At 40.2% G+C, this 13,018-nt stretch overlaps 1 protein-coding gene across 4 annotated transcripts in view; it reads left to right on the forward strand.

Annotated features, from left to right (window-relative positions):
• slc12a5a (solute carrier family 12 member 5a) overlaps positions 1-13,018 on the forward strand; it is a 226,945-nt gene that overhangs the window by 208,262 nt on the left and 5,665 nt on the right. For all 4 annotated transcript variants that reach the window (XM_084738160.1, XM_084738168.1, XM_084738172.1 and 1 more), the window contains exons 13-22: positions 2,380-2,498; positions 2,799-2,897; positions 3,211-3,330; positions 4,890-4,994; positions 5,340-5,508; positions 7,712-7,907; positions 8,444-8,613; positions 8,956-9,087; positions 10,281-10,388; positions 10,942-11,067. In XM_084738160.1, coding sequence (XP_084594286.1) covers positions 2,380-2,498; positions 2,799-2,897; positions 3,211-3,330; positions 4,890-4,994; positions 5,340-5,508; positions 7,712-7,907; positions 8,444-8,613; positions 8,956-9,087; positions 10,281-10,388; positions 10,942-11,067 — 1,344 coding nt within the window. The remainder of the gene's footprint in view (positions 1-2,379; positions 2,499-2,798; positions 2,898-3,210; positions 3,331-4,889; positions 4,995-5,339; positions 5,509-7,711; positions 7,908-8,443; positions 8,614-8,955; positions 9,088-10,280; positions 10,389-10,941; positions 11,068-13,018) is intronic.

The raw sequence follows: 13,018 nt of genomic DNA on the forward strand, positions 1-13,018 counted from the left end.
TCATTCAGGTCATGACATTCGTTATTGTAGGCAACTGGACGTTTCGTCTCTCATCCAAGAGGCTTCTTCACGTCTAACTAACTAATGGGGGGTTTCAGGTATTTAACCTCTGTGGGGTTGTTAACACCTTGGCGTGAACTATTAGGGTCACCTGAGTAAAGGTGTCAGTGAGAGTCTTTAAGGTCACCTGTGAGTCGTTGACTCACCCCGCCATCGTAAGACTCGTTAGGGTCACATGAGTGTAGATGGGTATTAATCTGACTGAGAAGTGCAAACACTGCTTTTCTGATCCATAAGTTGCACTCAGTAATCATAAGCTGGTTCTTAATGCAAACAAATCTAAATTCATTTTGTTCGCCATATCAAAAAATATTAACCTTGACAGCCACATCATCTCTACCAACAATGGAACAAATATTTAAAGTGTCACAGAGTATAAGTACCTTGGTATTTGGATTGATGAAAAGTTGACTTTTAAATATCATGTTTCCAAGCTGGTGACTTCTCTGAAAATGAAAATTGCCCTTGGACTCTGTTTATCACTCTGCCTTAAGATTCATTACTGGAGATGGTTATAACACCCATCATTGTCTCTTGTATGCTAAGGTTGGGTGGCTCTCTCTCTGTGTAAGACATGAAAGACACTGGATTTTATTTATTCATAAAGCTCTTATCAGGCTTTTACCTCCTTACATCAGCTGATTCCTTTTTTTCAGTGTGGGCTCTTACTAAACTCGGTCTAGTGATTGGATTACGCTGCAGGTGTTGGCTGTTTTTATTGAACTTGGAAAATCCAGTTTTTCATATCGTGTACCTGCAGCATTGAACAAAATGTAGAACGATTTAAAGATTTCCTCATTTTTGTCCATGGGGTAATTTAAATCTTAACTGTGTTACATTTCACTTCTAGCTGTTCCTGTTTGAGCTGATTAATGTGCCCTAAATTTTAACTGTTTTTATTTATTATTGACATTTTTATTAATTTTTAAATTTTTATTGTAGCTTTTATTGCTTTTTACCTCTTGTTGTCACTCTTATGTAAGTTTCTCTTTGGTGTTTTCTGTGTCTAGGAACCTTTACTTTATTGTTTCACTCAGCCTCTACCTCAGTGCATTTCCCATTTAAAATAAAAGTTGAATGAATGAATGAATGAATGAATAAATGAATGATCTAAAGACTGCATTGTAAGTTGCTGATTGAGATTGTGTCGTAGACCTTGTCCTCTGTTGAGGGATAGTTGTTCGAGGTAAACATAAATGGCTTCTTTCCGGTTGTTTCCATCAAGCATGGCACATCTGCACCCCAGTTCTGCTCTGTCCTTCGCCCGGCTGCAGGCCACACCAGCAGTGTTTCAGAAGCATTTCAGCAACATAGTGTTTTGCCCGCTTGATTATGTGTACTTGCTCAGATTTTGTTGATTAGGTCCTCTTTCCTTGCTCTTTGTGCTTCTACCATGGATAAGCAGGCTATGTGGTTTCTTTTCTGTCTGACTGTGAGTCTGCACAGGGTCTTTTATTTTGAAAATTAACCAGACTCTTTCTGCCATTTCTGTGTCTGACTTCCTGCCCGTTCAATCTGCTCTGTGCTAATTGACACTTCTGGCTGGGATGTGTCAAGGCGCTGCTGGTGGAATCACAAGCATCGTGCAGGATGACTGCGATCAGATCCGGCTGACGTGACGCAGCCATAATGCATTCCCAGTGGAATTAGCCTGTTTTACTCCTCTGAGAGGCGTAAAAGAAGGCATTGTCATGTCCAGTTGCCTACAATAACCCTTCTACATGTTTTCACCACTGTTTCCAAAGCTGGGGGTCTTAACCCCCATTAGGGGTCACCAAAACTACTTAATGTATAAGTGTAATAAAACTTTTTAAAATATACAGAAGGCATATATATCAGCATTTTATTCATTTCTGACATGAATTTGTTATTTTAAAGTTCAGATTATTATTTAAGACATAATACAGATAGCTAATTGTATAAAAAGTTTCTTAACTATCAGGAAAACTCATGTCTTATTAATATCCACATGAAATAATCTGTTCAAAATTCATTCAAATGACTTGTTTTACTATTAAAACTATACTATAATAACTTCCTGCAGTTGTTGTGTTCACTATTTAGGTTAACCGTGCAGTTTATCAGTTGTTCTGCACTGTTGTTGTCATGCTTTCAATGTAACATGAACTATTCATAAACTATGTCACTTAGTCAGGGATCATCAGTTTACTCAATGATAGAAAGGTCGGGAACCACTGATTTACACTCATAATGTTGTTTTCCTTTTTAATGATTTCACATAGTGGGTGCAAAAAGCACTCCATGCAGACATACTCTTAAAAACAGCGGTGTTTATATGTTTCTGTGTCGTTCCTGCAGATCTTTGGCCATGGAAAGGCCAACGGAGAGCCCACATGGTCCCTCCTGCTGACAGCTTGTATCTGTGAGAGCGGCATCCTCATTGCTTCCCTCGACGCTGTGGCTCCCATCCTCTCCATGTGAGAACTGAAACAAACTCTCTAATTTACTGCCATTTTTCAAGAACCGACAGTGGGCGATTTCAGAGCAGCCAGTACCCTGCTATTCCTTAAATGATGCAAATGCCAAGTTTTATGGGCGCAGGATTTAGCTCATCACACAAAAGGGCAGCCCGCTTTTCTGCTTTGGTAATATGTATAAATACCAGTGAATGTGACAGATATTAAGACAACACACTCCTCGGACTGCATTCAGGGCAGAATAACTCCACTACATCACCGTTTAAATTGAGTTTGTGTGTCTCTGTTTGTGTCCTGCAGGTTTTTCCTGATGTGCTACATGTTTGTGAACTTGGCCTGTGCTCTGCAGACACTTCTGAGAACTCCAAACTGGAGACCTCGCTTCAAGTTCTACCATTGGTCAGTTCAGCAGCTACTGAAAGAAAAAGTCTAGTTTATTCATAAAACCTGGTTTTAGATGAGTATTAAAGGTTTCAGCAGAGAGGGAGATCTAATTGTTTTTGGTAATGTTTTCCAAGATTTAGGTCAACAATTGAAAGCGCTCCATCATCTCTGGTTTTAACTGAGTGTGTGGAATGGAGAGCAGTGATTGGTCACCAGATCTGAGGGGCTGAATTTTTGTAGTTTAAATATAGTTGTCTGTCTGGGCCTCTGTCTTATCTTGTCTTTGTCTCTTTATCTCTCTTGTCTATCTCCTTATCCATCTCTACAGGACTCTGTCCTTCCTGGGGATGAGCTTGTGTCTCACGCTCATGTTCCTCTGCTCCTGGTATTATGCCATCGTCGCCATGGCAATTGCTGGTTCTATCTACAAGTATATCGAGTTTGCAGGGTGAGTGGTGCGCAACCCCAGCAGAGATTGGATTCGCTTGCTGCCTTTGGCTTTTGCTCATGTTTGTATCTGTGTGTGTGTGTGTGCGCAGTGTGTTTCAAGAGTTTTCTGCTTCTAAATCAATACCATCAATCATTTTTGTTTAGGGGTTTAAAGGAAAATTGGTTGGTTGTCAAATGAAAGTGTTGATTTCCAAGCAAACCACTTAGTATACTGTAGGAAACATGGCATGTTACACATAAAAACATCCACCTCACAATCATCGGTGGATTATGAGACAAAGGGCCAATGAGCACAGATGTGACGCCCCGCAGCTCTCCTACAGGCTCAATGAGAAAAATGATGTCACTGCGAACTTGCGAGGAATATTTTTGAACTCTCATGCACTGCTATTTGTTCAGAAAAATACAGCCATATTGTCTGTAATCGTTTTGGGTCGCTTTGTAGCTGTCTTGCCTGTGTTTGTTGTTAGATCTTGTTGCAGTTCTTTTTGCATCTCTTTGTAGTTTTTTGTCTCATTTCTAATAGTTTTGCTTCAGTAGTCTTACGTCTCCATGTCGTTCGTCTCTGTGTTGTAGTTTTGTGTCTTGTTGGAGTTGTTTTGCATCTCGCTTTCGTTGTATTGCATCTTTGTTGGGGTTTTTTTGGCTTCTCATAAGTGTTTTGCGTCTCTTTGTGGTCGATTTTTGTGTCTTTGTAATCATTTTGGGTCTCTTGTACTTGCTTTGCATTTCATTTCTAGTTGTTTTGCTTCTCGCAGTTGTTTTGCATCCGGTTGTGGTTGTTTTATGTCTCTTTGTAGTTGTTTTGCATCAATTTTAGGTGATATTCTGCAGATGAACCAGAATTCTCAGGTGCTGCTGTTGTTTCAAAAACTGCACTTAAACTTCAGTATTTAATTCACACCGGAGGAATCGAGAGGCTCTCTGACGCTTGTCCAAACTTTTCTGCCACAGCACTCGTCTACACAAAATGACATAAGAATACTTCAGTGTACTATATTAATATAATAGGAAACCAGCTAAGAAAGCCAGAGATGTAGGTTTTGTTTTCTTAAAGCAGAACTATTTCGTTTAATTGAAATAGGTTTACTAGTTTTACTGTCTTTTATTGAAATGACACAGTGGCCTCAGTATGCTGCACAGCAACAATATGAAGGAAAAAATAAAAACATTTTGGATTGGATTTGGTCGGCATATGCTCAATATTAAAAGACTGTCACTTCAAAACGGAGGCTCTGGTCCCTGACCCTCTCGCCCCTGTGCCTGGTAGGTCTGTTCAGTAATCCATCCATGCTTATAATGGAGTGGCACAGAGCCATGCACACTGAGTATTAAAGTGCTGTGATTCCCTGTGGTGAGTGACATCATGTTAACTTGACATTTACCAGTGATGCCTAATCCTTAATCACATTGCATTATGTCAAACTGTCGTCTAAAAGTAGATTTCTTTCAGCGTGCTGACTGTATCACTGTCACTTTTTTAAATTTAGGATGAAGCTGCAGAAAATATTGTTCCTGTTTTGAGTGACGAATATCGATTTCTTGTCTGTGTCACAGTGCGGAGAAAGAGTGGGGCGATGGGATACGAGGTCTGTCCCTGAGCGCCGCACGCTACGCTCTCATGCGGCTGGAGGAAGGTCCACCGCACACCAAGAACTGGAGGTATGACACACACACACAATGTCGCCCACTGTGATGTTTTATCCCGATTCTAATTACCATAGAGATTAACAACATGTCTGTACATGTTCAGCCATTCTGTCAGCCTCTGTGATTCTCCTCATCACAGCTGTCAAACAACAACAAGTGTTGAATTCTAATTAACACGTCAACCTTTCATGCTGTTTCTCCCTGTCTCTCTTTCCCCACTAGGACTTTAACTTAGCCCAGTCGGCCATTTCTTTCATAACAACTTTAGTTGACTTTTCTTCGCTCTCCCTGCCCTGCGTTTGTGTCCTTTTACTTTTTTTATGCCCCATGATTTCACTTTCTCTCTCATCTCCTCAGGCCCCAGTTACTGGTGCTGGTTAGCACAGACGCAGAGCAAAACGTGGAGCAGCCTCGTCTGCTCTCTCTGACCAACCAGCTGAAGGCAGGCAAAGGCCTGACCATTGTTGGAACAGCTTTAGAAGGCACCTTCCTGGAGAACTACGAGCAGTCCCAGCGTGCAGAGCAGGTAGGGAGCCTAAAAGAAAAGAACAAACAAAGCTCTTACAAATTATGTTCTTCAGTGGATAAAATTGTATTTTATTAAATTGGATCTCAGACAAGTAACCATGCTTAGCTAGCTGGCAAAGAGTTACACCTGGCATACTTATAACAGTCAAAAGATGATGTTTATTTTAAAATCAGGACTCCTTTTTAATATATTTTGGAACAGACATTGCTTCTACCTTGATCAGGGGATTTGTCTTCCTGTGTTCTGTTGAGTGTATCTACAAATACATATGTATAACTGGGTATTTACAGTATTTGGACACAATATTTTTCACGATTCCTCTCACCCTGCTAACCGTCTTTTTAACAACCTCCCTCCTTTTAAAAGATAGAAAAGTATCAGAAGTAGGGCAGCCAGGTTCTGCAGCAGCACCTACCCAGAGGCAGTTTGTGCCCTTAACTCTTAAATCATCATCACTGTGCAGCTATGATTCCTGCAAGGGTATGTATACATTTGTATACATCACAGCTGGCTCTGGAGCTGATAGCATCCCTATGGAAATGCTTGTTATAATTATTACTTACTACTTAATTTATTTTAATGCCCTAAGGTGGTCACTGTTTGTGAGGTGCGGTACTGAATCTTAAGAATCATGTAACATTACATGTGTGTACTTACTAATATTCATGTATCTTTTTAAGGGGTGAAAAATAACTAAGTATATTTGCTTGGGCTGGGTATTGGTACTCAATACCTTGAAAGTATCAATTTAAATAATCCAGTACCAAGTAGTATCAAAACTTCTCCAATCAAGCAATGCCGGCATTCATTCTGTTTGGAACTCAGATCCAGGAAAAAATATATATTTGTATGGTTTTGCTTGCAGCCAATCACTGCAAGCATTCTTCATGAAGAAGAATCTATGAAAAAGGCATCAAATGAAATAATCAATCGGTATCTGTGTCACTTTAATGCTGAGGTGTGCTGTTCCAATCCAAAACACTTTTTTATCAAATTCAGCACATTTGGAAGACCTTGTGGTCCTCCAGCTCCCCGTTCTGTGTGTGCACTGAAAAGCAAAATGTGATGCTTCTACAGAACCCTGGTTCTGTAAATGGGAAGCCAAAAGTGTCTCGGGCCGAGCAGCACAACACGACTCCAGCTGATCGACGACAGGTCGCCTTTGTGCCTGCGCACGGTGGAGGGGAGGGGGAAAGAAAAGGACAGTAAATTATCTGAAAGAACACTGAGGGAGGGTTTGTTTGACTGTTAAGTTCAAATATAAACAATGTTTCTCCAGAATAGCATTACCCACCTTTAAAGGTACTGGTATTGTATTTTTTAAACAATACCCAGCCCTAATATTTACTCAGGTTCTGTATTTAAGTACAATTTTGGCATACTTCTACTCCACTGCATTTCAAAGGAAAAAACTGTACTTTTCACTGTGCTACAAATTATGCGGTTCTATATTACAAATCTACATTACATTTCTTAGGAGATTAGCCAGTAACTAAAAGAGATCCAAATAAAGTCAAGTCAAATTACATAAACGCAAAGCATCTAAAACTGGCTGCACATTTGCAAGCTATAAGAAGAAATGTTCTTCCATGTATTGATTAGTGATAAAAACAGAATAATATAATGTTCTATAATAGTAATTAACACTGTGAAAGCAGTTCTTGATAATGAGTACTACTTTTTATACTTAAAGTACATTTTGCTGTTAATGCTTCTGTGTTTTACTTCTGTAACATTTTGAATTCGGGACTTTTACTTATTTTTTACTTTCACTTATATTTCTTGGGTTTGTTTTGATAATTATTTTGTTTTTCATTGAAAAATACCTGCAGTCATCATATATAAAAATTTTAATCTGCAGCCAAGAATGTAAAAATGTATGCACACATTCCCAGTGTATATCCACTAGTCATGTAGCACATGTTCCATTTTCTACATAACCATGGCATGGTGTCAAATATGACTCACTTGAGTTTGAATGTAGAAAATCCCCAAAACTTAAAAAAAGTTTTTTTAAGTGTGGTCTTTCCAGACATATTCAAATCAAAGCTGAAGGTGCAAAACGCCTTATCATTTGAAATGGTTTGATAAACTAGGATATGTGGGCAAAACAAATTGTGAGCCAGACGATAGCACTAAGTTATCTCTCCACTTGTTCTTTGTATCTTAATAACAGTGAATTTCTGTCTTTCCTCTCCAGGCGCTGCATAAACTGATGGAGACTGAGAAAGTAAAGGGCTTCTGTCAAGTGACCGTGTCCTCAAACCTGCGTGACGCCACCTCCCACCTCCTCCAGGCCAGCGGGCTCGGAGGCCTGAAACATAACGCTGTGCTGACAAGCTGGCCACGCAACTGGAAGCAGGGAGACGAGCACCAGACCTGGAGGAACTTTGTTGGTGGGTCACTGAGAAAGCAAATAAACCAATGATCCCATTCTAAAGCGTTGGCTGTGCCTCAGGCAGAGTGTGGGGTAGTGTGTTGGAGGGATGTGCTTCTCTTCAATCAAAATCTGCAGGTGTCAGGCTCTTTTTATGTTCAGCATCTATGCTCAGCAAGACTAAATCCCTACCAGCTCCAGCTCTGAGCCGCTCATCCTGCTATTTAACCTCTCTGTCGAAGGGAAAAGTGAAAAGAAAATCTCCCTAATAATGAGAGTGCGGCATGAATATTTGATGGACGGCAGAATTATTCATGTCAAAAGACAAACTCTGCCAAAGAACATGCTGGTTCAAACCATAAATGCAGACAAACACACATATAATCTAATCCGAGCTAATCACTGTCATCCACAGCCAATTAGCAACATGAAGAAAGTCAAAGCCAAATCCAGAATACCTGAAAAAATGTGAATAAATCAGTGATAATAGTTTTTGAAATGAAGATGTTTGTAGAGGTAGTGCAACTAATACCTCTGCGTGTGTGTGCCCTGCAGAGTTGGTCAGAGAAACCACGGCTGCTCACCTGGCTCTGCTCGTCCCAAAGAACATCTCGGCCTTCCCGTCCAATGGAGAGCGCTTCACCGAGGGTCACATTGACGTGTGGTGGATTGTCCATGATGGAGGCATGCTGATGCTGCTGCCCTTCCTCCTCCGCCAGCACAAGGTACTGTGCTACTGTTAGTACTATAAAAAGACGACAACACAGGGAAACATTACAAGTATAGTCCAGAATAAACAAGCAAGGTACGGTCTAGAACAGAAACACGATGGGAAATAAAATGTACAGGAGATAAAACTGGACAGTTAAAGGAATTAATACTTATTTAATGGTTTCTGCTCACTTTTTATTTGGGATGGTGGACCTCAGTATATCTAAAATCCAGGCTTCAGCCCTGATCACATCATATAAAACAAGATGTACTAATGATAAAAACCTAGATAAGTTTGTCATGGAACAATGGAACAATACTGTTAGGATGTCAACAGCATTGTTTGTGCTGCTCAGGTTTGGAGGAAGTGCAAGATGCGCATCTTCACTGTGGCCCAGATGGACGACAACAGCATCCAGATGAAGAAGGACCTGACCACATTCCTCTATCACCTCCGTATCGATGCCATGGTGGAAGTTGTAGAAATGGTGAGTTTTCTCAAAACCAGACTGACTTTAACCACTTATACCAGACCCACTTTAATTTCAGTGGCACTCCTGAGCAGAAAACAGAGCAAATCTACCGAATGGTGCGAGAGACAGCATGAAATACAGTGTGTGTTAAAGGGAACTTTCAGGTTTTTGGAAATTAGGTTGTATGAGGTACTCAATAGTCCGTGTATTACAGGTTCAGCAGCGAATTGATTTTTTAAAGATTTTTTTGTCCATTTTAGTCTTTATTTACAGGACAGCTGTAGATTGAAAGGAATGGGGGAGAGAGAGGAGGGGAAAAGATGCAGCAAGGGGCCACAGCCACTGCTGAAGACTGGGTATTTTTACGACTTTACCTTGTCATCAGACAGCCTTTTCCAATGAGAGACCATCGTTATATAAGCTAAATATCGCTGTCTTCAAAGCCACCAGACTCCAGTGGCAAAAACAGTAATTTTACCTCACAGAACACTGGAGTTGCTGGTCTACCGCTGCCTCAGTCTGTTACTGTAGTTTGTTTATGTTATTGTGTGCCTTTTAAAGGGCTAGTTTGGATTCACTGAAGTCACACAGTAACACAAACAAACTAACAGATCGAGGCACCGACAGACCAGCAACTTCTGTGTCCTGTGAGCAAAAATGACGGTTCTTGCTAAAGGAGTCTAGTGGTTTTAGAAAGGCAGCGAGTTAAAGCTGTGAAAATATTCTAAATATACTAAAACTAATACAGATTTTTTTTTTAAGTGGCTAAAATTCGTTTTGCTGCTGACCCTGTCCACAGCAGAGCATTGCTTAGCTTTCTACACCAGTTCTTCTGCTGCTTCTCCAAACTGGGGTCATGCTGACTGCTATTTACCATAACACACTGACTATTGATAAGTATGTCATACAGGTCCACTTCAAAAAATCTGAACTATCCCTTTAAGGCATCAGTATGCTTTAATCAAAGTGCTTGTCGGGTGGTCGAACAGAGTCTGGAAAAACCTCCTCCCCTTTCACCTTACTGACACTGGAATGGGGAGGAAGGTGTCAACCAATGTCTGGTCAACAGAGGAGTCAGCAGGTACAGAGACAGCATTACACACGAGGCATTTGGCAATGAATATACTGTCGAAAAAAATGTGAAGGGCACAAAAACAACAGGAATAATCAAAGAAAAAAATAATAACTGTCCATTTCTTTCATCTTAGCATGACAGCGACATCTCAGCGTACACTTACGAGAAGACCCTGGTGATGGAACAACGGTCGCAGATGCTTAAACAGATCAACCTGACCAAGAACGAGCGCGAGAGAGAGGTAAGAAAGTTTCGTTGTTTTGAAAAGATGCACACATAAACCTGACATGACCTGACGGGCCGACTTGGCGTGGCTCGGCATGATTCGACTTGACTTGACTTAACATGACACAACAGCCCCTCCGGACAAAAAGCGTGTCCACCGCTAAATCGGAGCAGTGGGACAACATATTTACCCTTTCTATCAGAGTGGACTGCAGCCACAGCAGCAACTGTTTTGCTTTTGTGCGTGACAGCGTGATGGTGTTTTGACAGATGTGGAAAATAAAAGATATTGATCTCAGTGTTATGCTATTATTACCTCCTCCGTACTCGTTGTTGAACTTTAAAATTGCCTGGTTCTGCAGATCAATACACTTAATAAGTGGAATGGAATTATCCTCCCTTTTAGTTTGCTTTTTTGTGAGTCATTGCGGTGATACACGGTAAATAAATGTCTTGTAAAAACCTGCCGTGCTTCTCATAAATATTGAGTGAAACAGTCTCTGCATCTAAAGAATATAATCTCATATCACTCCTTCCTTCCTGCCTTTGCTTCATCTGTATCTCTACAGATCCAGAGTATCACTGATTCATCCCGCGGGTCTATCCGCCGTAAGAACCCGGCCGCTGTGACCACCCAGCTGAGTGTGACCGAGGACCCGCCAGCAGCCAGCAAGGAGGAGAAGCCTGAGGAAGAGGTAGTGCACGGCTGACCTCAGTCTGTTTCTTTGTATGCTCATGTGTAGGGGACTAAACACAGAATGAGCAAAAAGGGTGAAAAATTAGGAAAAGAGGGAAAAATTAGGCACCCAGAGAATTTTAGACTTCCTTATTTGTTATGTTTTAGAAACTTCCAAGAGAATCCACATGATGGTAATAAGCAAAAACTTGATAACACAGTAGAACACAAAGTACGAAGCACAACTAAGAAAAGTAGTGTGGTGAAATAGAAGTACTACGACTTTCATTTAAAGCTACCACAAGGAGTATTTAACTGGTTATCAAACAGCTTCACTTTATTACTGATGCCTCTGTCTGAACTACATAAGTTAATGAGACAATCCGTGAGGAGACTAGCTATTTTTGTGAAGTCCTCCTTAAACCCTGCTATCAGGTAAGCGTCTCTGCAAAATCAGATGAACCCAGCCTGTGATTACATTTTTACAGTCAAAGTTACAGTTAGCCTGTTAAAAAGAAGCAGGGGGCAATTTTTAAATACATAACTTTATTTTTTAAGTTGTGTTTTGTGGTTATTATGGCAGAAATACTACCACTTTTGTCCACAGGGGCCCAAAAATAAAATATGTATGCTCCTTGTAGTAGCTTTAAAGGAACAGTTTGACATTTGGGGAAATATACTTAATCACTTTCTTGCCATAAGTTAAATGAGAAGATTAATACCCGTTTTATCTTTGACTGTTAAATTGAAGTGCCACGGCCAGTGGTAGCTAATTACACATTAACATGTCACATCTTGTTTGTTTAATCAGCGTAAAAACAACAAGTTGTTGGAATATTTCTTAACCAGATGCAGTAACTTCCTGGAGTTAGTCTGGACAGAGCCAGGCCAAATGTTTTCCCTGTTTCCTGTCTCTATGCTAAGCTAAGCTAAACTAAGCTAAGCTGCTGTATTCTGTAGCGTCATATTTTCCAACAAACAGGAGAGCTGTATCAGTCTTCTCATCTAACTCTCAGCAAGTGAGCGAATAAGTGTATTTTCCTGAACTATTCCTGTAACATACAAATGTTGAGCCAAGGCTAAAATTATTTTATGCCCGTATAGTTGGGAAGAAATACTCTAGTTCCTGGTATCATTTGACCAAATTCTGAAGATGTAGAATCTGTGACATATAGTCAGATCTTAAGTTAGCAAAACACTGTCTGCATCAATCATTAGCTGTCAAGTTACATCTGAAAGCTAATGTTAACAAAATACAAGCTAACTAGGTAGCTAATCTATATCAATCACTAGATAGATAGCTAGGTATCACTTTGCTAACATTGTTTTTCAACATAGACAAGTCTAACACAGCATATCTGAGTACAGGAAAGAATAAAGTTGACTGGGGTTCCAACTGGTACTAAGCTCAGACAGCTCATCAATGATGGAATAACATTATTTTTGCCTGGGCTGAAGTTTTGTATGTTACAGGAATATTCGTTTGCTTGCCAACCGAATTTGAAGATGGTTGAAAGATGTTGCTGGGGGATAGTCACACCTTAAGTTAGCTAATATTAGAAAAATGCTAGCTATAGGCTATATATATTGCTTTACTCTTGCTCTTGTCCTATATGTTTTTATAGATGTAATACGGTCTTATCTTATGTGCTATTTTATATGTTTTTGTCATGTACAATGCAGCTTTGCACAGAGAGTTCTCACCCGCTGTATGACATGTGCTTGACTTTTAAAAGTTCGCCAGGAACATCTTTGAAACAGTACAGTACAGAAACAGGAAAGGAGAAAGTTGACAGGTTTCTCTGGGTATGGAGCTTGCTCAACTGTTATTGGAGCATGGAGCAAAAAGGGGCGGGACTTAGGAAGGGTCAACTCACAGTTTTAGAGTTCTGTTGAACTGACTGCATCTGGTGCTCTAACTGCAGGTTAACTTTAAGGTAATGTAATATAGATTCACTTTTTTATTGGCT

The sequence above is a fragment of the Lutjanus erythropterus genome, chromosome 2 (assembly GCF_056507025.1).
Source record: "Lutjanus erythropterus isolate fLutEry1 chromosome 2, fLutEry1.hap2, whole genome shotgun sequence".
NCBI lineage: Eukaryota > Metazoa > Chordata > Actinopteri > Lutjaniformes > Lutjanidae > Lutjanus > Lutjanus erythropterus.